Genomic DNA, 25,304 nt, shown 5'->3' with positions numbered 1-25,304 from the left:
GTGCAAGTTGGATTATATTATCTTTTTACAGTCACTATCACGTATATACAATGTCTTGAAATGGCCTTTTTTCCTTATTTTGAGTACTGTCGCTGGTCATGATCCTTGATACGTAATAGAATCATCGTAACTCGGCTGGTTGACAACACGACTAATAAACCCAAAAAATATAAGCTCAAATAGTTCTTGGGAATACACAGAAAAACAGGAGAAGAGCAGGGGAGAATTTTGATCGTGTTGAAGAAGAAGGAAGGAAAAGGTGGCACGTGAGGGTAATAAGTAATATGAAAACGATGGAATAGGGAGATGCGTGCATAGAAGTCAACACGTGGAATTGCAAGGGAAGGCAGGGCAGGGCAGGGCTGGGCAATTAATGCGTAATTCATGAGGGTTAGTTACGTGAATAATTCAATTAAAAGCGAGCGTGTAGCTTGCTTCTGTGCTGCGCGTTTACTCTCGTCACAGTTCACAGAGAAGAGAACCAGTCCCACCGATGGATAAACCGCACCCCCAACACTGCCACGTCAGACTCTTGTTACTGACTCCCCATTGTGTTCTCAAACATGATCCATATCCCATTTATTATAAGTCACACCCTTTCAAACTAAAATCCCACATGCTTAACTTGTCACCGTGCTTATTTTTAATTATTCACCTCTCGTGATGTTCGATGCATGCGTTGCACACAGCATTGGCCTCCTAAACAAGCAATGCTGCGCAGCGCCATTATACCGTGTGTGGGTGTGTGTGTTTATAAAACCATTATATACTATATTTATATCCACTTATAACATGCTTTATTGTCAGGCCAAAAAAAAAAAACATGTTTTAATGGATCATCGTTGGCGACTCTCACACCGTGGTAAGCCACGACATTTTGTCTTATGTCCGGGCATACTTGAAGGTGCATTGAATTTTGGTCACAGGATAAAGGAGAAAAAGTTTAAGGAACATGGGTCGTGTGAGCGATTTCATGTTCACCCGCGTGCCTATTATCCACAGGGCATGCAGCGCCAAAATTGGGCCATCAAAGCCCAGAGAGGTCCAAACACAGCCCCATCCTGATCTCCCCGACGAACGCCCTTTCCTTTGAATTCACTGCCACTCCATTTCTCATTTCCCTCAACAACCCGCCCACATCACCATTAAAAGTTCAAAACTTGCGTAGACTAGAATGGTGAATAAAGTGTAGACTGAGGGGCGTTTAAGTCATCCGGAACTAGACCGCCTCCCCAGCCTGGGCTGTGACTTGTGACATCATTTACGATTCCATTGCGTCAGGATCAAACCCCAGAGGAAAGAGAGAAACGGATACGGCCTTACCTACTCGTAACAAGGCAGGGAAGGGAAGTCCAACGGAAAGGGGGCGAGGGTATATTCGTAATATAATTAATGCCGGTGCTCTGCGATGCTGATCGCATATGTATAAATATAGACGTATTTATGAGGCAATTGAGTGGAGTGGGATCTAGTAAGCAAGAAACACGATCCCAAAGGCAAAAGCGGCTTCTCTGAGTAAATTTCGACTCATCTGACTCTCTCCTTCCCCTGGTTACGTTACGCTACTATAGGAATACCCCTCCCTATACAATACAGTCACTGTTTGCACAACATATTGCCAAGTACGAAGCCCTCCTCCCTCTCTCCCTCTCTCTCTCTCTCTCTCGCTGTCATTCGGCCTGGGAGGATTCCCACCTATTTTTCCCACTCGCAAAAGCACCATTCCAAATAAAGGGAAAGCCAGAAGACATAACGACGCCACTCGCCCTTCTCTACTTCTCCGGCGTCGCTAGTGCAGGGCTCTTGGGATACTCGCCAGCGACGTACGTACCATACCCTCATTGCTTCCATATGCGTCAATTGTTGGCTGTTTATACATGACCAGAAAATGCGCCAGCCGCTACTGCCTCATGATTCAACCGACCTCCCTTACCCCCTTACCATCAAGAAATCTGACGCCGACAAGGTAGACAAAGAGGCACGCACGCCCTCTCCGCCTCTTCTTCTCGTTGGCCGGAATCGCTCCCAGGCCGGCAACCGGAGGGTCACGCCCACCTTAATGCCCGTCGGGGCTGGTAGTGCGGACTCCATTGTTGAGAACCTTCTGCCTAACGGTGATTTTTTTGTGGGTACCTTCTCTGGGAGCGTTCCGCACGGATCCGGGAAATACCTGTGGACAGACGGGTGCATGTACGAGGGGGAGTGGAAGAGAGGAAAGGCAGCTGGGAGAGGCAAATTCTCTTGGCCTTCCGGGGCTACCTATGAAGGCGAATTCAAATCGGGTCGGATGGAGGGATTCGGGACTTTTGTTGGATCTGACGGTGACACCTACCGTGGCTCCTGGATCGGCGATCGGAAACACGGATGCGGCCAGAAACGCTATGCCAACGGCGATTTCTATGAAGGGTCATGGAAACGGAACCTGCAGGATGGGCAGGGAAGGTATGTGTGGAAGAATGGGAACGAGTATGTGGGCGAGTGGAAGAACGGTGTGATGTCTGGGAGGGGCGAGTTGCTCTGGACGAATGGGAATCGCTACGAAGGACAATGGGAGAATGGGGTTCCGAAAGGGCGGGGGATTTTCACATGGCCTGATGGGAGTTGCTATGTAGGCATCTGGAACAAGGATTTGAAGATACAGCAACTGAATGGAACTTTTTACCCTGGCAATGGGAAAGAGTACTATTTCAAGGGTAACGGGCCGTTAAAGACTGATAATTTTACTATAACAATGAGCAAGGCGTCCGCCATGGATGATGCCAGGGGAAGCGTGAGTGAGAAGAATTTTCCTAGGATATGCATATGGGAATCCGATGGAGAAGCTGGTGATATAACTTGTGATATCGTCGATAATGTGGAAGCATCCATGTTCTATCAGCGTGCAACGGTATTTGATCGACATGAGATAAAGCAGTTTCGGCGCAATTCTATCCGCTTCACCAACGAGGTGAAACGACCAGGACAAACAATATGCAAAGGGCATAAGAACTATGACTTAATGATTAATCTACAATTGGGTATAAGGTAAAGCTTTGGAAATGCGTCTGAAAGGCTTTTCCGGTCTACTGTTTTCCGATTAAGGGGTTTTTCTTTGGCTTGGTGTTGTGTTGATTCTGTCTCTGCTCTGTGTAGGTACTCCATTGGGAAGGAAGCTTCAATATTGCGTGAACTTAAACCTCGTGATTTTGATCCAAAGGAGAAGTTTTGGACAAGGTTTCCACCTGAAGGATCCAAGATAACTCCACCACATCAGTCAGCGGAGTTTCGCTGGAAAGATTACTGCCCCATGGTCTTCAGGTATAGCTCCTTGGTTTTTGTAACCACAACAATTTAACTGTTAATTGCATATTTACATGTTTATGTCGGGCATGATGCCCAACCAGAGGTGGGTTACGTGTGGGTCACTGCATTTCGTGCGGTCTAACGTGATATTTACTGCCTTCTGCTCGTTGTTGACCGAATCCTTCTTTGAATTACAGACAATTGAGGAAGTTATTCCAGGTGGATCCTGTTGATTACATGTTTGCCATTTGTGGGAATGATGCTCTCCGTGAGCTTTCTTCTCCGGGGAAGAGTGGAAGCCTCTTCTATTTGACCCAAGACGACAGATTCATGATAAAAACAGTGAAGAAATCCGAAGTCAAGGTTGGAAATCCATGTCCTGAACTTGTAAATTTGTCTTTTTTATATTTAAATCTTTCATATGCAATCGGTAACATGGTGCTGAGGATAAGTTGTATAGTTTGCTTCTTTAGACCGCATGCCATGGCCGAATAAATATGCTTCCCCATTTGGTATGATAGTAGGCAGTTAAACTTTTTTCAGTAGAACCTAGTTTGACTATTGCTCGTCATTTTCTTGCATTTGACACCTAGCTCTATCCTTGGATGGTGCTGTAATAAAATCTTTGGTGTGTTTGGAAAGCTCAACTAACTCTAGATTTTTTATGATTAATTTCCAGGTGCTCCTTCGAATGCTTCGAAGTTATTACCAACATGTTTCTCAGCATGAAAACTCACTCTTGACAAAATTTTATGGATTGCATTGCGTCAAACCAATAGGAGGCCAGAAGGTTTGTCTTTGCTTGGTGGGCTTATTTTAGTTTTGGCTAGAGTTGATTTTTGCATCACAGTACCTGACCTTCTTGTTATTTGAAACCAGACCCGGTTTATTGTAATGGGGAATCTTTTCTGCTCGGAATATCCAATCCATAGGCGGTTTGACTTGAAGGGATCGTCTCATGGCCGTACAATAGATAAGCGGGAAGAGGAGATTGATGAAACTACAACCCTCAAAGACCTTGATCTCAATTTTGTATTTCGTCTACAGCAATGTTGGTTTCAGAAGCTAATCAAGTGAGTTCTGCCTTGTCTGTGGTAGAGCACTATGCCAATGAGCTATCTGAAGTTTAAGGATAAAATTGTGCTAATGTGAATTTCATGGCTGCCAGACAAATTGAGCAGGACTGCAAGTTCTTAGAAGCAGAGGGGATCATGGATTACAGTCTGTTGGTAGGCCTCCACTTCCGTGAAGATAACAAATATGACAAAATAGGGTTGTCTCCATTTGTTTTGCGCACTGGTATTGATTTTCCCTGCATCCTGATTCCTTGGTAAATAAGGGTTAAGTTGCAATAGAATTTTAGTTGCAAATGTTGTTTCCCTTGCAGGCAAGCGAGATTCTTATCAGAGTGAGAAGTTCATGCGTGGTTGTCGCTTCCTTGAAGCAGAGCTTCAAGATCGGGATCGAGTTAAATCTGGCCGGTATGACTTATTTCAATCTTGATTGAATTGTTATGGTATTTCCTATGCCCATCTTGAAAAATATTCTGGTTGAACTTTAATTTATAATATATAATGGCATGTAAGACGTGTGATATTATTAGCGGGGGGGGGGGGTAATTGGAAGGGGTTTCAATGAATTATCGGGTGACTATGCTCAGATTTTTGTATCGGCATCTCAATTACTCTGTGGAGTCATTTCCACTACATGCGAACTATTGCAGTACAATGACCACCCAGTGATGGGCAACAGTGAAAGGAATGAATCCTGAAGATGTTTTCGCTTTTAAATACGAAATTCCAAAATTACAACTTGTAGAAATTGTTTGGTTGGTTAGTATTTGAGAATTTCGTTCTGATGTTGAAATAAATAAGAAATGGGTTTTTAATTTTGTGTTCAGGAAATCACTGATTAGATTGGGGGCCAATATGCCGGCAAGGGCAGAGCCGATGGCAAGGAGGAGTGATTTTGATCAATACTTGGTGGACGGGATCAGCCATTTGATCCCAAGTCGGTGTGGGGAGACATGCGATGTGGTCTTATATTTTGGGATTATAGATATCTTGCAAGGTTATGATATCAGCAAGAAGTTAGAGCACGCCTACAAATCGTTGCAAGCCAGACCTTCATCAATCTCGGCCGTGGATCCAAAGCTTTACTCCAAGAGATTCCGTGATTTCGTGGGGAGAATATTCAGCGAAGACAGGTAGGACTGTAGGAGCGCCATTCAAAGAAAAATCTGTCTTCAGGGGAACAAGTGCCTAGCTGATTTGACGCGAACCACATGGAGGAAATTAGCCTCCCCCATGATACCGTGGACCGAAGTTGACCGTTTTGGGTTCAAAACGGAGGCAGGGTAAGGGGACTGGGGGAGCTTGCCAGCGCCAGTGCCAGATCTCGGGGGTCGAACTGGATTACGCTGCATGTCTAATTTTAAAGTTAAATATACATCTCTATGATCACTCCGGGGTGTTGGCGAGATCTTGTACAGTGAGAGGGGGGGATATGATGTCTGATTTTTTTATTTATTTGTTGTGCTCACAGAGAGAGAGAGAGGAGTGGGAATCATTTAGCGGTTGAAAAGGTAGGTTGTAGTGGAGGTGGAAACAGAAAGAGGGCGTTTGCCAGAGATAGGTAGTCAAGGTAGTTTTTTTTTTTGGTTTTTTGAGTGGATAATAAAGAAATTGTACAGTTTGGCAATAGCGAGCAAGGAATTGAATTTATATCCAAATGAAATTTAAATTCTCATCAATTGGGCAAATTTCTGGGGTGTTTGGTAAAGATGATTTTGGAGGGCAAAGATGTGAGCTTGTGGGTTCAATCCCATCCATGCGCGTTGGAAGAGAGAGGCAGCTTCAAAAGAAATGGATCCCCCGAGAAAGATGAGTGTGAAGGAGGGCTATTCATGTATTTCAATTCATTTTTCATCAAAAGCAGAGAAAGCCAAGACAAGAAAGATGCGATGCGCTTCTTTCCCTCTTCCTCTCTCTTCTTTTTACTGTTTCTACTCTGCACCCTCTCCATTCTCGAATTTTGACTTGCTTTTCCTTTTCTTTATTTGCTTTTATAATTCCTAGGAAAAGAGAGCTCAAAAATTAAAAGTGCGAGTCAAGTCGGGAATCAGCCCGATTGGGCGATGCAACAGACGTCTGCCGCCCTCCACGTGGCCTAAACTAGGAATTGTACAGTTTGGGAGGCCACTCCTGGCGTTTCCCTGAGGAAAGGAGCCTCCGTTTCTGACCTTGCTGCCCAACTAACAACTAATCCGACCATCGCCAATCAATGTTCACTCCTGCCCAGACCCAAAGTCACAACGTCAAACTTAAAAAAAAAAAAAAGAAGAACAAATTAGAGAACGGGGGAACCCCTCGTAGCGTCTTAAATTAATACTCCTACCTAGATTGGATATTGAGAGAACAGGAACACTTGACAAAGGCAAAATGAATGGAAATCTAATGTTATCTCTCATGCTGAAATAGGACCCGAGACACACTCCCCCTCCAGTCATCGTGCCTAACTGACTTCGTGAATGGATCGTTGATAGCTGAGCTACGTATATAATGCCGCATTTATGGTACGGGAACAACTTGCCCCTTAGTGAACTTCCCAGCTCATTCCCGCGTTTGAATCAATACCACTAGTACATAAAAATGCTAATTAATTTCTGTTTATTAGAGTATCTGTAAATGGATCCCCGCCTAATTCCGTACCATGAAGCTTTGAGTAGGGTCAAACACGAGAGGGTAGCTGAGCTAGGCTTACCTCGTAAGGCTTGAGGCAACCAACAAATGAAATTAAATAAACGGGGCAGAGGGCAGAGGGCAGATGCCAGCAGATCTCGGTTTCATGATGCGGTCTGCTCGGGACTCTCTCGTCTGCAAACACCAACTCCACAAATCCAAACAAGAGAAAAAGAAAAAGGACAAGAGAATGGACCTGCACGGGTTCCGAAGCCCTCCCAAATAAACAAACAAAGAATTAACTAATAAAGAGGAAGACGAAGGTGTACGTAAATGACCAGAGGGTGCCCTGCTAGTCTGCTACAACTATAGGTGGGGCGATCCCCTGCCAGCAACCCTACCCGTAACTAGACGCAAACCCCCTCCCCCCCCGCCCTCCCCATGCCTCAAAAGTTGTATTCTTTTCCGCCTAAACTACAGATCTGACACAAAACGAGCGCCTCCTATTTCCCTACTCTGCTATTCGCCAGCCTTGCTCCCGCGCAGCATGTTCATACACAGCATTCCGTATCATATATAATGCATGCCTCTTGTCCACAAAATTATCCGCCCCATAATAACATTATTTCATGCATTCATCTTAACATGGATATGTGTTTTGCCTGGTTATCTAGCCAAACAGTTGCCCTTTCACAAGCCTGTTCTTTTCTATGTATACGGCTCGCTCTTGCTTCCTCATTCCTATTTCGTGATTTTTCTTTGGCTTCTTCCATCATCACTTTTCTGACTGTCTCGACTTCTCTCTCGAATACAGTAAGATTTGAATACCGACAATTAATTTCTCCATCGCTCACATGAAAAAAGACTGGGTAGTACGTAAATTTCAATTGGTCACCCACACTACTATTCTACTGCTTTGGAACTTGGACACCCCTCTCTTCATTGTTATTATGAATGCTACCAGCTATTTTGTTCATCATCAACCCAGAACATTTACTTTGCACTCCAACATAATCATCTTTCTTGTTGTTTTCTACTATCATTACTGCATTTAGCCAAGCTTGGAGTCCCTGCATCATTATTGTGGTCTGAAAAGAGGAAAGCATTGTGGCATATCTGCAGAGCACGGACACCGTTTAGAGAAGAAGTTGTCGAAGGCGAAAATCATTGAACTTTCTTCACCTTGTACTATCTGTGTTCAAAATTATCCACTCTTCTGCTCATTTTTACAATCCTGAATCATTTCCTGTCCTTTTCGGTTTACGCAATGGAGATCTAGCAACACATGCTCCCAACAAGATGCACTGTAGATCATTATTTGGGTTCATCTCCTCCTATGCCATGGCTTTGGCCTCTAGATGATACTCAAAGCTAGTTTGATTGGTGCATGCAATGCTAGGCACAGATCACACGTATTGGACCATCAGACGCAATTTGACAGTGGGAGAATCTTTGGATCTTCATTACAAAATCTTGCACGTGACCACATTATACACTAAGTGTGCCGCGATGGCTATATGAAAGGAATGCTGATCATGAGAGAGAGAGAATCATTTTCCATGCTCCTAAAGCACAGGCTTGTGGATTTACCTGTCATTAACAAAAACCACACAACTGGTATGTACCCTGACAAGCACAGTCCAGTTTGGTCCCATAAACACATTGTCATCCCCACTATCTCCATGGACTTGTCGTTGCTTAATTGATTCGTGTACCCATCCATATATGATTGAGAAACAACGCCCTACCTTTTCATTTTTGTATATAGATAGGAGTTGTCCCGTGTTATTTTTGGATCATATAAACCCATAGCAACTTCCTGAGATCACAAGAGCATCATCACGCGTATTTTCTTGTATGTGTTCGTGTTATGAGGGAGCACAGCGCGTTGAACTTTCACATTTATTGTGTTCTCTCTGATTCTTATCCCCTTGTGCCAGATGAATTTTTCCATTGTTATTTTCACTAATATAAGAAAAACATCCAGCTAAACTAATGGATCAATCCAATATAATAATATTGCTATTTACGAGAGTGTTTTACAGAGGAGGAACACAAGGATCAGCTAGTACGATACCACATCAGGAAAAATAAAAGGAATCGGTTGAGCGTAAGGATCAAATAATGACAATTAAGATCGTGGGGTGCTTTAACCCAACAAATAAATGCAATCACAGTCGGCACGGCAAAATCATAAGCGACACTTCGCAACTGAGACAGCGCACACAAGGCAGAAAATACATGTAAAGTATTAGGTCCAACCACACCAACTAATAATGCTAGAAAGCAACCCCTCTTAATCGATGGGGTACGTTCCTGCTGATACAATCTCCTGGTCAGTAAGATACGTCCATGTTATAAATTTCTTTTCTTTAAGATTCAGAGATTTGACATTAGTAAGTGTTAATCAGTGGGTAATACGGAGCAAGAGTTGATAAACTGCGATATTGCAGATAGCTAGAAAGCGATTTGAGCGTGAAAGGACAAAGAAGGTGGTGTGCGTAGAGTAGAGGGTCGACGTCATGGTGAGGTTAGGGAGGGAGGCAATGTGTTGGAGGCGAAAGAGAAGGGTGGAGGGTTTGATTAAATGAATGGCCGCCACATGTCGGGAAAAAGAGAGAACCATGGCCAGCATCGCGCTTGTTTGGAGGGAGACATGCTTCATCATTTATGACTTTTCTATCCTCATTATTCTCCCCACTCCTAACAATCTTTCACATCTGAAAAAGTCACTTCATTTACCTCCTACTATTTTATGTCTCCACTTATTTCCCATGCATCCTGTTCTTTGTTTGAGTTGCCCGTACGTATTTGCTTCGTATATATTAAATCCGTCCCTGGTGAATGTCAGGACTCAGTAGTAATGATATGTCTTTGTTTAAATTTCATTCAAAATACTGGTTAATTTCTTGCTAGCTAAAACATCATGAGGATATCCATACTCAAGTTTTGCTTCATTTCTTCCTTTTCCATTTGGGATTTGGCCAATTTACCACTGCGTCTCTGTAACTATGAAAATTGCCATTGCTAGCCGAGCATAGAGGGATTCACCCGCGTGTCATCGAAACAGTGTACAAGAAAGTTAGTTGCGATATATTTCTTCGGCGCATATGTTTTTGAGGGGACAAAAAAAAGAGATATGCAAGTCATCGTCACTCCATGAAGTTGTCTCTATGATAAATCTAACCCCTCCCCCCTCCTAATTATTTCTTCATCTTCGATCAATTCTTGTCATTCAGTGATCTGGTCCTATATGGATTGTTCTGCTCTTTCTCATTCGTGAGCCTCGTGTTCACGTTGAGTTCAAGATAATAATATCCAATCAGAAATTGCAAACAGTGGTTTGAAGAAAATTAAACTTGCGTTCCATCGCAGGTTCAGACTAATTGGTCAAAAATTTGTGACGTGATTAGGAGACATTTAACGCGTTACGTTGAAAGATGCCCCATTAGGTTCCTCATTCCATTGTTAGCAGAGAGATAAATCAGCAACAAAAAAAACAGCACGAGGTTTCTGCTGGGGGGACACTCTCCCCCAACTAAATGGTCCATTCTGATAATTAATTAATAACACTGTTGAATGAACCCTGAACAAATAATTGAAAACTGAAAAGACTTAATCATATTGCCTGGGCTTTTGAAAAGGTTATTATCTAGAACACTAGGCCCTATAATCATAGTATAATACTAGTGTTTACTCCATATGTATATATAATGCCAATAATCATGCTACTTCATCAGTGACTTTTAAGCAGCAAAACTTGACAAATATGGATGCCCAACTCGATCGGGCTTATATCTCATATATAATACTTGTGCTTATTCCTACGCATTAAAATTTCAACCGGCAAAAATATACATTTCATCTTTTTATTTTATAAAAGAATCTTTTCAAGCATCTAGTCATAATACTATCAATTTCAAATGAAGATTTTTAGCACCATTTATTGTTATTTTTAAAAATTAAATATACTATGTTAAGATTTGATCATGTTTTAACAGCATTTAAAATTTAATTGTGACATTTTTTTGTTAATGAAACAAATTATATTAATATTAGATGACTGAAGAAAAATTATATAATTAAGAGACTGAAATGAAACCTTGTATATAAATAGAGAACCAAGGACATATTTTTGTCAAATTTAATCAATTAGTGGTAAAGGTATTCTTTAAAGAAAGTAGCAAGTTTTTTTACACATCGCTACAATTTGCAAATAATGATCCCAGCTTCTTTTTCCATCGCTCATGCCACGATACCAACAGATAGGGTGTTGAGAATGAAAGAATGACTTTGCCATGAGATGATGTTACTAAATTTGTTTAAAATGGTTTATAAATAACTTTTCAATTGTGATTTATAAAATATAAAGTAAGTATGTGAAAAAAGTTTTGTTTTGATTTGCGTTAAAGTGTTTATAAACACTTTTGCAACGTTAATCCAAACAAACCTATTGTAAATTATATCACTAAAAAAAAGGGTCCTTAATCTCTACGTGTGTTGTTTTGGGTCTCTCAGTTTCCAACAAGAAGAAGGGGAAGACCATCGCCATATCAACATCATCATGCAGCTGTATGTTCAGCTCCCAGCTAACTATGGGACCACCTTCTCATGATTTTCCTCATTTACTCTCTGATGATGCTGCTTAATATCCCCCCCCCGGGGGGGCCACCCCAAAAAAAAAACCCACCTTAAAAAATCCGTCCTTCTCTCTTTTTTTGGCCAACAAGAAGCAACGTCTCTACGTTTTACAAGGAGTTCATAGATGAGAAGGTTCATGTGAATAAGGCCACATAAGAACCCCACTTCAAGGCAAGCGGGCAGCCTGGGGACACGGAAGTGTCAATTTCCCTCACCGGGCTACATGACATGGAACCAAAGCCCTTAATTTCAATTAATGTTGAGATGTGAGGCCATTTTGAAGTAACGATGATATACATCTACTAGTCCTCTTATTTATTCCCAGTTTAGTCGGCGTTGGGGATATGGACTGGAAGTGAAAAGAATGTAGAAATTTATTGTGCGTCTATAGGGCCTCTCTATTATCCAATGGGTCATAAGCCCAACCCTCCCTTGGGCTCGTAGTTTTCGAGTCCTTATTGGTTATTTTGGACTGTAAAGGACTTTGCGGGTAAACTGGCCGAAAACAAGCCCCTTTCAAATGTTCGAAAGCACTTGTTATTGGGCCACCAGCGATATGGGAACATCGGGCGTGATACGCACACTGACCATCCGTAAGAAAACGATACAACGGGGCTAAATAGAGAAGCAAACCAGTAAAAGAATGGCTCTCGTGACCTCCAAGAAAGACGCAGCTCTGGTTCCCATTTCCGACGAGGAGGATGATATACTCCGAAGAAGCTCAAAAAAGATCAAGAACGTGGTTACTGGTGAGTGCTCTAATATGGAACAATGGCCAAGACTGGGTGCTCAACCTATCCCTCAACGACACAAAACTGGTTTAACTTTTGCTCAAAAACTCAAAGGCATAAACCAGGAAGAGGAATGTTCTGATGATGAAAAAGGGGATGATAATGGACTTTCGGATGATACTATGTCTGAAAAGTCTTATCAGGATACGGACCAGGATAAGAAAGAGCCGGCAGCAAGGATAAGAGAAGACCCTAAACGCAATTTTCCTACCTTCCTTTTCTCCGGTAGGTTAAAGAAGCGCCTCTACAGAGCTTGGAAGAAAGCAGTCATAGTTAAACTGCTTGACAGACATGTGGGGTATAAAGCTCTTCATGCTCGGCTGCAAGCTTTGTGGGCAAGACGTGGAGTGATAAGTTTGATTAATATTGGGTATGGATATTTTGTAGTGAAGCTCTCGAACCGAGAGGACTATTTTAATGCCTTAACAGGGGGACCATGGATGCTGTATGACCATTATTTGACAGTAAGGCCATGGGAACCCAGGTTTAATCCAGCGAGAGCGAAGATTGATAAAGTAGCGGTATGGGTGCGGCTTCCAAGAGTGTCCTTGGAATACTATGATGAGGAAGCTCTAACAATCATTGGGAATAGAATAGGGGAAACTATCAAGGTGGACTTGAATACATCATGTCAACTCAGAGGGCATTATGCTAGAATATGTGTTTTGATTGATCTGGGGAAACAGCTTATGTCCGGTTTTTCGCTGGATGGAGAAGAGTATCAACTGGAGTATGAAGGGCTTCACTTGTTATGCCTTAATTGCGGTATTTATGGACATAACTGCTCTGTATGTCCAAAAAAGAAGGACGGAGCAAGGAATGCAGAAGCGGAGAAGGAGGATCTTAATGCGGATATGAGTACAGAACAGAGGAATGTCACAGATTATGGAGTTAACACCTCCAATGGACAGGAACAATGGAGGATTGTTCAAAAGCCCCGCCGGCAACGGAGAGGGAAGGAGAAACAAGGCGAGACTCTCAGACAACCCAACCAAGGGTCACGATTCGATGTCCTTGCTGACGTGGAGGAGCCCCCCAATCCGACAAATAATATTGAGGACAATGCACAGCTAGTGGTGTCCGGGGGAACCACCGTACAAGATAGTGGTGTGGTAGCAACATTCGTACGTCGTACAAAGGGGAAGAAATTGACGCATAACAGTAGGACAGAAGCTGTGAATAACGGAAATGAGGCTGATGTGGGTCCTATCCCGAATATGGAGGCAGCAGTAACCAAAGTGGAAAGAAACAAGAGGGAGAAAAGAACGAGAGATATGTTTAAAAACCATGTGAGAAGCCACGAGACGTTGAGGTTAACCTTAGATGAGACAAATGAAGAGATGCAATCTGAGGAGAAAGACAATGAGGATGACAGTGGAAAAATGGCACCGGCATCGGATAGGATGGAGGATGGACCAGTGGATCTACAAGAAGACTTCCCCTTCTTGCCACACGATCCTGGAGAAGAGCCCAGAAATACAGACCAAAGGGGTACTAGTAATGGGCCAACTACAGGTAGCCCAATACTAGATAGTCCAATGTTGGATGAGTGTCCTACGAATGTGCTATCAGAGGAGACTGTGGTTGAGGAAACCCAATTAGCACAATAGTGTTATTGGGCTAAGCCTTTACTCTTCATTATATGTTTTATGGATAGTATCTTATACTGGAATACCAGAGGGGCGTGTAGTAACAGCCTCATGCGAAACTTAAGAACTACTCTTAATGGGCTTAAGCCCAACATCTTAATTTTGGCAGAGACAAGGTGTGAAGAAACATCTCGCTTCCAGGAACTTTCTTCGCTGGGATATGATCTTTTTTCGGCTGTTCCAAGCATCGGATGGTCGGGTGGTATTGTGGTAGCATGGAGGAGCAGTAGCGTAAATATCACTGTTACTAAAACCTCTCGCCAATTCATCCACTGTCACTGCTCAGATGCTGCAAGCTCCCAATTCTTCCTTACTGCGATTTATGCAATACCTCACTCAAATCTAAGGAGTTTGCTATGGAATGATTTGTGGACTATTTCAGGCACAATCTCGGGTCCGTGGGCAGTCTATGGAGATTTTAACGATATTCTCTCAACCTCTGAAAGAGTGGGTGGTGCACCGAGTGGCGTGAGGAGAATCAATTGGTTTAGTGAACAAGTGAATCGATGCTTGCTTTCAGATTTAGGGAGTGTAGGGCCGAAGTTCACATGGAGGGGCCCTAAATTACCAGGACATGCTAGACTTTTCAAGAGGCTTGACCGAGCTCTAATCAATTCTCAGTTTCTCGATGAGTATCCGGATAGTTATCTTAAGGTACTACCTCGAACGAAATTCTCTGATCATAATCCTCTGCTGTTATTTTTGCATCAGCCTTCCTATGCTGCTCGAACAATTAAACCCTTTAGATTTGAAGCTATGTGGTTAGAGCATGCAGATTTCGGAGACTATCTTAAACGATCATGGAATGATAATGGTGACTTGAATTATGCTCTGGAAAATTTTCAAACTGATATTCAATTGTGGAACAGAGAAGTTTTCGGGCTGGTTGAAAAAAAGAAGAAAGAAATATTGGCTAGATTAAACGGTATTCAAAAGGCTAGTAGTTACCCTTTCTCTCGGTTTCTCTGTAACTTAGAGTTAAAGCTACAAGAGGAGTTAGATGAAGTTTTAAAACTGGAAGAGTTAAAATGGTTTCAGAAAGCTAGAACGGATTGGGTTGGAAAAGGGGACCGGAATACTAGATATTACCATCTAAAGACAAAGTTTAGAAGGAAGCAAAACAGGGTTATTGCTCTGAAATCAGAAGATGGAAACTGGATTGAAGATGAAGATAGTTTGAAAAATATGGTTGTGGGTTTCTTTGAAAACTTGTATAAATCTGAATTTAATGATTATACACAGCTACATACGGTGTCTAGTTTTCCTACACATGAGAGTATGTTTGATGACCTCTGTATAGTTCCCTCTGATGATGAAATCAGATCTGCTATGTTTTCAATGGGCCCTTATAAAGCTCCAGGTTTTGACGGTTTCTCACCGATCTTCTTCCAAAGAAACTGGAGTATAGTAGGGCCTTCTATTTGCAATTTTGTGAGGGGGATTTTTGCTGGTACGATTTCGGCCAAAGAAGCTAACAAGACTTTGGTTTCTCTTATTCCGAAAAGGGATAACCCAGAATCGGTAGTTCACTTCAGGCCAATTTCACTTTGCTCTGTACATTATAAATGTGTCACGAAAGTGCTCACTCAGAGACTGAAGTTTAAAATGAATGATCTAATTTCCCCGCATCAAGCAAGTTTCATCAAGGGGAGACACATCCAGGATAACATAATTATTGGCCAGGAAGTTCTGCATACTATGAGGAGAAATAAAAGCAAAAAAGGTCTCCTTGCAGTGAAAATTGATTTAGCAAAGGCTTATGACAGAATTAGATGGGAATTTTTGCAAGATGTCCTCTATGAGGCGGGTATGAATGAGAACTCTGTCAAGTTGATAATGTCCTGCATTACATCTGTCTCCTACAATGTATTATGGAACGGCTCTAAGACTCAGTATTTCCAACCTCAGCGAGGGCTTAGACAGGGAGATCCAATATCCCCTCTGTTGTTTGTGCTGTGTATAGAGAAACTCTCCCATATAATTACTGATGCTGTGAACGATGGACGATGGAAACCGATCAAAATTACCAATCAGGGACCTGCAATATCTCATCTCCTTTTTGCGGATGATCTGCTCCTCTTCGGTGTTGCGACTGAATCTCAAGCCAACTGTATGATGGAATGCCTCGGAAAATTCACCAGATCTTCTGGTGAGACTGTTAACCACAGTAAATCTTCACTGTTCTTTTCCCCCAAAGTGCCTTCAGCTGAGAAAAGGAGAATTAAAAGGATTATGCAGATGAAAATCTCTAATGATATGGGAAAATACTTAGGCTTCCCGCTCTCAAACAATAAAAGAACTACTGACACGTTTCAATATATAGTGGATCGTGTGAGACAGAAGCTTGCTGCCTGGAAAGCTAACAGCTTATCTTTAGCTGGCAGAATTACTTTGGCCAAGTCCGTTTTAAGCTCGGTGCCTATGTACCCAATGCAAGTAACCATGCTACCGGCTAGAATCTGCTCGGAAATAGAGAGAACACAGAGGAACTTCATATGGGGCAATACCCAAAATGCAAAGGGGTATCACCCTATAGGTTGGCATCAATTAACGCTACCTAAATCCCATGGAGGGCTGGGATTTAAACGGTTAGGGGCTTTTAATAAGGCTTGTGGAGCGAAATTGGCTTGGAAACTGATTGAGGGTGAGAAAGGATTATGGACTGATATTATGCAGCACAAATATATGGAGAGGGATGAGGAGAACTTGCTTAATGTGCGCCCTGGAGACTCGAAACTATGGAAGTTTATCTGCCAACAAAGAGATATTATTGATAGAGGTACTAGATGGCAGGTTCGTAATGGCTTGTATGTCAACTTTTTCAATGATTTATGGCTGTTTCCAGATAAGAAACTGAAGGATATGTGCTTAAGACCTTTGTCTCAGGAGGAAAATGCTAGTATTGTCGCTGACTGCTTCTTATGGAGGATGGGACTTTCAAAAGTTAAGTGGTATTGTGAAGAAGGAGGTAGTCCAGAGACTCATTGGTGTTTTACCTCCTTTAGAAAGTGCAGGTAGTGATGTAATGATTTGGAATGCCTCTCCAGACGGATCGTTCACCTTGAAAAGTGCTTATTATTTGATAGAGGAGTGTGATCCAGCCCTGGTCCACCCTACATATAAGCTAATCTGGAAATGGAAAGGAGTGGAAAGAATTAGAGTTTTCCTATGGCGGATGTTTAACGATAGGCTGCCAACAAACTCATGGAGGAACAAATGGTCGCAGGCTTCTCCTCTATGTACTTTTTGCAATGCAGAAGTGGAGGATACCCTTCATGTGTTGAGGGACTGTGCCTATGCTAAGGCTCTATGGTTAAGATTACTCAACCCCAAATATCAGTCTGATTTTTTTAATGCGAATCTGACAGATTTTGTGTCTGAAAATCTAAAGCAAATGAGGGGGAAGAGTGACAAGGATCCTTGGAATCTAATTTGGGGTGTTTCTGTCTGGAAGCTTTGGACATGGAGAAATAGATTTGTTTTCGAACCTAGAAAGGCTAAACCCCAAGATCCTGCTGGTTATATCATGGCAAATTGGCGACACCTTACTATGCATGAACAGGAGAGCCATCACGATACTGTACAGGTTGACAGAGGACAGGTTTGGTCTCCTCCACCACCGAATTGGGTCAAACTCAATGTTGATGGAGCCATGATCTCAGCTACTTCTACAGCTGGATGTGGTGGTGCTATTAGAAATGAAGACGGGGCCTGGATTGCTGGGTTCTGCTACCAGATCGGTAAATGCAGTGCGCTAGAGGCTGAGGAGTGGGCTTTATTCAAAGGCTTAAACTTAGCGTGGGATTTTGGTTTCAGACAGGTGATTCTGGAATCTGATGCATGGGCTCTAATCAAGAAGTTGGAGATGGAAGGAATGAAAGACAGAGGCAGTTTGCTATTTGTCAGGATTAGTGAAATGCTGAAATGGAAGTGGAAAGTCCGGTTGAGGTATATACCGAGAGAAAGCAACAATGTGGCAGATGCTATGGCTAAGTTGGGTTTATCCAAATCTGCTGTCTATGATACGTGTCCAGGGTCCTTGAGCGACTTGGTGGAGGCAGAGTCTTTTCGTACGATAGTTGACCAGTAGTTTTATTTTGGGCTTTAGCCCTCATTTGTAACCAAAAAAAAAAAAAATTATTATTAATCTGCTGCTTTGTTTTATAATTTCCCTTTAATAAATAATTTTCCAAAACAATTCTAAACTTTCCGGGAAAAAAACAAGGAGAAGAAGAAGAAGGAAAGGAAGAAAGATGCATTGCCTGATAGTCTATCGCTGAGATTCCCAAAAAGCAGTGACACGGAACAAGTCATGAAACAAGGAAAGTGGGGCAGCAGGAAGAGAAAAGACGGGCGCAGGTGGGGAAGATGAAAGAACAGACAAAAAGGACGGGAGGCGGAAGTTTTCAGCTTTCGACAAGCAAGGATGAAAGAAAGCTTAAACAAGAAGGTGAAAGGGTCAACGCGCCATAGAAAGATCAGTGGTCAACGGATTCAAAAATTGAAGAGCAGGGCGCAGAGACAGAGCGTGAAGCTTGAAGCCTGGCCGTGGCACCATTGTTGGTTGTTTGTTGCATGAGAATGGACAAAGAGACAAAATGGAGTTACTGAGACATGAGACCATAAAAAAAGGACTAAGCATTCTAAATACCTGCATCCTTAGGAAGCATGCAAGGGTCATATGCATTTGTTTGGTTTCTCTCTCATGAGAGAAGTCTCCGCAATCTTCTGACCTCCCCTCGTACGTTTGAAAAAGCTGCTTCGTGGGACTCCAATGGGATATAGATGAGACTCAAATTCGTCGGGCTCTGGTAATTTTTAAAGAAAACGAAATATCATATTACTAACGTGACCTTTTCCTCTCAAAACCCATATGAAAGCAAGTCAATATTCCATTTACTGTATTGCAAGCATTGGTACATGCCTCCATCACTTCTTCAAAACACTAAAATTGTAAGTCTCTTCCACCTTATCCGCTCTCTTCAGCATTTTGACGCTCATATTTGTATTCCACAGAATCTCTTGCGTACTTGTTCTGTATGTTTTCCTTATAATTTTATATTTTAAATAAAGACCCTTTTTTCCACGGGCCTGGAGTCCTGCAGATCCACAGCAATTATTTATAATTTTTAAATAAACAGAGAGGACAACTCCCTTTAAATTCTGTTCAATCGTCCAAAAAACATATCTAATATTGCAAGTCATATTCCAAGTCTAACGCACTCCATTCCATTATCGATGCAAAGGAGCTCATCATATTTTGCCATACAATGAAATAAAATAAAAGGAAGGAAGAACACGCAAATAAAGAGAATTCTGTTTAACCCACGCGCGCACACCCATATAAATATTCCAAACCAATCCCTGTATATAAGGTGTTTTCAACTAAATTATATTATCTCCCGTTCTAAATATAAGAGCTAGTTGATTAATTTGAATAGATTAAAAAAATTAAATTAATTATTTGTAATAAATATGTATTATTTTTTCTAAAATATCCTTACTAATCAAGTTTATTGTTTAGAATTATAAGGACTATAATAGAAAAAAGTGAATAAATATGAGAAATAAAATAGATTGGGATCTTATATTTAAAATAAAAATAAAAATCAAATAAAATCTTATATTAAGGATCATAAAAAATATAAAATAATAAACATTTATTAAATAATTAAAACGAGATTAAAATAATCACTCGTTTTACAATCTGCAAGGGTTTTGGGGCCAAAAGCCAAACTATTTTAGACAGAAAAAAAAATAAAAAGAAAATCACAACAAGTCTTAAAAAAAATTAATTATTAAAAATTTCAGTAACAACCTAAACAATTAATAATTATAAGTTCTAAAATAAAAAATAATAACTTTTAAAATTGGGAAAATTGTAAATAAAGACCCCTCAATATATAAAATAGCAATCAGGGACCCTGAATTTGAGAAATTACTCACAAGGACCCGGTCTCAATTTGCAATTATGAAATCATGGTCAAATTACCAAAATATCCCTCTTTAATTTTTTTTCCCAAAAAAAACACCATTGCCTCACCGGAATCCGGCCGCCGGAGCTCTGATGCCGGCGGCCTTCCTTATTTTTTTTTTTGAAACTGTTTTTTTTTTAAATTGGGGGGAAGTGAGGTTGGGGAGATTTGATCCCCCAACCTCATGCTTCCCAAAATTAGGAATGACCATTGAACCAACAAATTTTTGCTAACATCATAATACAAAAAAAAATATAAGTTAACTTATTTACTCTTGTTCCAGGTGATAACAAGAATAGATTTGAAAATAACAAGTTCTGATTATAAAATAACAAGTCTGGAATTAAAATTTAACAACACGTTTTTTTTTATAACAACACACTCTGTTGCAGGTGATAACAACAATACATTTGAAAATAACAAGTTCTGATTATAAAATAACAAGTCTGGGATAAAAATTTAACAACACGTTTTTTTTATAACAACCCACTCTTTTTCAGGTGATAACAATAATACATTTGGAAATAACAAGTTCTGATTATAAAATAACAAGTCTGGAATTAAAATTTAAGAGCACCCTTTTTTTATATAACAACACATTTTATTCCAAGTGATAACAACAATACATTTGAAAATAACAAGTTCTGATTATAAAATAAGAAATCTAAAATTAAAATTTAACAACACATTTTTTTATAACAATTAATTATTTATACTTTTGAAAAATAAATTATTTATAACTTATAAAAAGTATTTTAAATCTATTTAATTTGCTAAAAAAATAATTTTTATCTCCAATTTATAATCAAAACTTCAAGTGTAATTTATTATAGATTAAAAATACTTTTTTATGGTTCAAATTTATAAATAAAATTTAGGGAAAATGACAACACACTTTTTTATTTTTTATTTTTTTAATTTTTAATCTATATATCTATACAACTCATTATAATATTTTTATATTATTTCATTCTTTAAATATTAAAATTTATTATTAAGTATTTAAATATTATAGTATAATTTATTATATTAAAAATAGTTTTTATATTTAAAGAAAAAAAATAGTATTTTTAATTATAAATTAGAGATAAATTTCATTTATAAATTTAAGCAATCAAAAAGTATTTTTAATCTACAATAAATTATACTATAATATTTAAATACTTAATAATAAATTTTAATATTTAAAGAAAAAAAAGTATTTTTAATTATAAATTAGAGATAAATTTCATTTATAAATTTAAGCAATCAAAAAGTATTTTTAATCTACAATAAATTATACTATTTATAATTTATAAGAAGTAGTTTGATTTATAATGAGTTGTGTAGATATATAGATTAAAATTTTTTTAAGAAAAATTAAAAAAGTGTGTTGTCATTTTCTCTAAATTTTATTTATAAATTTGAACAATAAAAAAGTATTTTTAATCTATAATAAATTACACTTCAAGTTTTGATTATAAATTGGAGATAAAAATTATTTTTTTAGCAAATTAAATAGATTTAAAATACTTTTTATAAGTTATAAATAATTTATTTTTCAAAAGTATAAAATAATTAATTGTTATAAAAAAATGTGTTGTTAAATTTTAATTTTAGATTTCTTATTTTATAATCAGAACTTGTTATTTTCAAATGTATTGTTGTTATCACTTGGAATAAAACGTGTTGTTATATAAAAAAAAGGGTGCTCTTAAATTTTAATTCCAGACTTGTTATTTTATAATCAGAACCTGTTATTTCCAAATGTATTGTTGTTATCACCTGAAAAAGAGTGTGTTGTTATAAAAAAAACGTGTTGTTAAATTTTAATCCCAGACTTGTTATTTTATAATCAGAACTTGTTATTTTCAAATGTATTGTTGTTATCACCTGCAACAGAGTGTGTTGTTATAAAAAAAAACTTGTTGTTAAATTTTAATCCCAGACTTGTTATTTTATAATCAGAACTTGTTATTTCCAAATGTATTGTTGTTATCACCTGAAACAGAGTGTGTTGTTATAAAAAAAACGTGTTGTTAAATTTTAATCCCAGACTTGTTATTTTATAATCAGAACTTGTTATTTTCAAATGTATTGTTGTTATCAACTGCAACAAAGTGTGTTGTTATAAAAAAAAAACGTGTTGTTAAATTTTAATCCCAAACTTGTTATTTTATAATCAGAACTTGTTATTTTCAAATGTATTCTTGTTATCACCTGGAACAAGAGTAAATGAGTTAACTTATATTTTTTTTTTGTATTATAATGTTAGCAAAAATTTGTTGGCTCAATGGTCATTCCTAATTTTGGGAAGCATGAGGTTGGGGGATCAAATCCCCCCAACCTCACTTCCCCCCAATTTAAAAAAAAAAACAGTTTCAAAAAAAAAATAAAGGAAGGCCGCCGGAATTCGACCGCCGGCAGCCGAGGTGGCGGAGCTCCGACGGCCGGAACTCCGGCGCCGGCGGCCGGAACTCCGGCGAGGCAGGGGTGTTCTTTTTTGAAAAAAAATTAAAGAGGAGTATTTTGGTAATTTGGCCATGATTTCATAATTGCAAATTGGGACCGGGTCCTTGTGAGCAATTTTTCAAATTCAGGGTCCCTGATTGCTATTTTATATATTGAGGGATCTTTATTTGCAATTTTCCCTTTAAAATTTGTTTTATAATTTTTTTTTAAAAGAACCTCGAGTCTCTTCAAAATTAATTGAAAGAAAAAAAGCGAAACTCGGTTTAATAGTTGCGTTGGAGAAATTAGAAGTATGACGCCGCCAGAGCAAGCGTTGGTTCCAAATCTCCAAAGTTGTAAGGGGTTCCAAGCATTTAATGCGAGCTATGATGACTGATCAGTACCACTCTCTCTCCAATCCATTTTCATCCTTAGGAGATCATAAAAATGGGATGGACAGATGACTTTCCATGCTCCTATCTCAGTCAGATTGGCAAAAGGAATTAAACGGATCTTCTCTTGTCTCTGCTTTTTTGGTTCAGCCCCTTCCTCTTTCTCTCTCTTTGCTCTTTAAAACGTCGAATCCCCAACCCCGTAAAGTTTTATGTTCTCCGATTTTTCTGTTATACATATATATATATATCCCCTTTCTCTGTGTCCCAGAAAAACCTCGCAGTTCAGCTTGCAGCGAAGCATCTAACCTCAAACGCACTTTCACCCATGGCTTCTCAGTTACCCGAGCAAAGCATGCGACCTTCCGCTTCGAAACCGTTAAACCCTAAGGCGCCGTGCTTTCGCCCAATTCGTAAGACATGGCGTCCACAACCGGGGCATCAATGGAGTCATGGTCTTTTACAAATGCCGCCGTTGATGCCTCTTCGTCCTATTTACACCTATCATCCTCATTGTTTTGGATGCTTCAGTCTAACTGCATGCTATCGTGGGGTTGCCACTCGCCTTCCTGAGCATAAGGCAGAAAAACATATGGGTGGGAGAATGATAGCTAAAACTCAGAAACCCCCAGATCAAGATGCATGTCTCAGAAGGGAAGCCGACCTGCTATAAGTGCGAGGAGAGACCATGGAAACAGGTGGAAGGTAGGGAACAAGGTGCTTAGGGCAGACAAGACTTCCGATGGTCACCCTATCATTCCATTCCCCGCAACTATGGAGGAATGCGACCACGCTAGAGCCACTACTGTCATGATCAAGAACGTGCCGTATCACTTTCAGTAACTGCTCTCTTCCTCTTCGCCTTTTGTTTTTCTCCCAGGCCAATCCTCCATCTTCTAGTTGCGTGTTGTATTATAACTGTTCATCCTCTGACTAATTCATTCTCTATACCATGGGGATTGTTAGGTTTAAAGACCTGATTTCGATATTGGACGAGCACTGCTTCCAGCAGAATCAAAGTTCTCAGCGGGCATCTTCTCTTTCCATGTATGATTTCGTCTATCTGCCAATGGATTACAAGTAAGTGAAGCACAATACCTTCTATCTGAGTTTAGTCTTGTAGATCTTGCACATGTTAATGGCTCTTGACTGCATGCGGAGTCCCCAGGAAATTTGCATATGAGAATAAGCAATCGAATCTGGGCTACGCCTTTGTGAATTTCACCACAGCAAGAGCTGCGTTTCTTTTTTTCAAACGATTCAATCAACGTAAATGGCCTGGTCACGAGAACTGGAAGTTCTGTGAGGTTGCGAAAGCCCAGATTCAGGTGGGTTATTTCATGAATTGGAATATTTTTTAAGGCATTTTATCTGTTGTGTTAACAAATGATTTGAGGGGGTTATTGCTCTCGGCCATCCGCTGCTCAGGGAAAAGAGGCATTGATGATGAAATTTAAGGAGAAAGTGTTCAGATGTGTGCACCCAAGTTTCCGGCCCGTAGAATACAGACCTGCCCGTGATGGTGCAAATCATGAAGGAATCAAGGGAATCAGCGTGGGCAAGTTCGAAAGAGGGGGAGATGCCTGATACAAGCAAAAGCCCAGGACGCTCCTAAATCAATGAAGCCCCATCAAGTTGCCTTCCGTACGTAGTGAAATGTGCAAGGAGCTTGCTTGATCACTCCCTACTAGTTTAGCGTAGTGTATGTAGGTCTGGCTGATAGGCCCGTAGCTGGTTTTCGGAACGTGTGTTTAGTAGACTAGAAGATGTGACGATGACCTTTGAGGTCTCTCGTACAGTGCAGCCCCTTTGATCATATTTTGCTTTTGTTTAGGATGCAGTGGCTGTTGTCCAGAGCCTCTCCGATGTTTCCACTGTCTCCCTGGCATTGAAACAGGTGAAAATGACAAAAATCCGGGGCGAATTGGAAACATAGGTTTCGGATTTTCTCCTGGGCAAACATGCCCAAGTGTTTGTAACTTTGTACTAACTAGTTGGTTTGTGGAAATAAACTCAATGAATGTACGTCCCTCTACCTGTTTGAAGTTGTGTTTCTTTCTAGTGAAGGAATTCCCTGCAACCAATTTCCACAGCAATGTTTTAATTTCTATCTAATTGAACAGGCTTTCATGGAATCAGGATTGAGTGAAGTAATAAGCGGAATGAATGATACGGGCACAAGGTTGAGGGGCTGAGGTTAGCAGATTGAGGTATGGGGAGTGATCCTTCGAAATCGGTAGCAGCGAACTTTGATGGATGGAACAATGATCTGACAGTGCCCATTATGAGCAGTTTACTTGCTCCGCCATGAGGTGTTAGGCGGCAGCCCCCTTTCACTGCTCACGTCACGTCAATTGCAGCGCAAAGGATCCCGCAATCGCTCCGCCGCCCCCCTTTCCTTTTGGGCCTAATGTTTCTGTTATTTTTAATTAAATATATTATGCAGAAAATAATAATAATAATA

The 25,304-nt window shown here is 40.1% G+C and overlaps 2 protein-coding genes across 2 annotated transcripts; both read left to right on the top strand.

The window, feature by feature from the left end:
- The first annotated feature begins 1,609 nt into the window (after positions 1-1,609).
- Positions 1,610-5,966, top strand: LOC114716625 (phosphatidylinositol 4-phosphate 5-kinase 1). The gene is made up of 8 exons (XM_028901652.1): positions 1,610-3,024; positions 3,133-3,297; positions 3,480-3,645; positions 3,962-4,072; positions 4,162-4,355; positions 4,451-4,581; positions 4,670-4,763; positions 5,183-5,966. Exons 1-8 carry the CDS (start codon positions 1,889-1,891, stop codon positions 5,490-5,492), a joined length of 2,307 nt encoding a protein of 768 aa, XP_028757485.1. The 5' UTR covers positions 1,610-1,888; the 3' UTR covers positions 5,493-5,966.
- Positions 5,967-23,614: 17,648 nt separating this feature from the next.
- On the top strand, positions 23,615-25,035 carry LOC114716626 (protein terminal ear1-like). The gene is made up of 5 exons (XM_028901653.1): positions 23,615-23,679; positions 23,807-23,920; positions 24,009-24,168; positions 24,675-24,737; positions 24,964-25,035. Exons 1-5 carry the CDS (start codon positions 23,615-23,617, stop codon positions 25,033-25,035), a joined length of 474 nt encoding a protein of 157 aa, XP_028757486.1.
- The last annotated feature ends 269 nt before the right edge of the window (positions 25,036-25,304 follow it).

This window comes from Neltuma alba, unplaced genomic scaffold, assembly GCF_004799145.2.
Source record: "Neltuma alba isolate B1F8T4 unplaced genomic scaffold, ASM479914v2 tig00011683_pilon, whole genome shotgun sequence".
Classification (NCBI taxonomy): domain Eukaryota; kingdom Viridiplantae; phylum Streptophyta; class Magnoliopsida; order Fabales; family Fabaceae; genus Neltuma; species Neltuma alba.
Note: the sequence above shows the minus strand (reverse complement) of the source record. Positions and strands in the feature narration are given on the sequence as shown.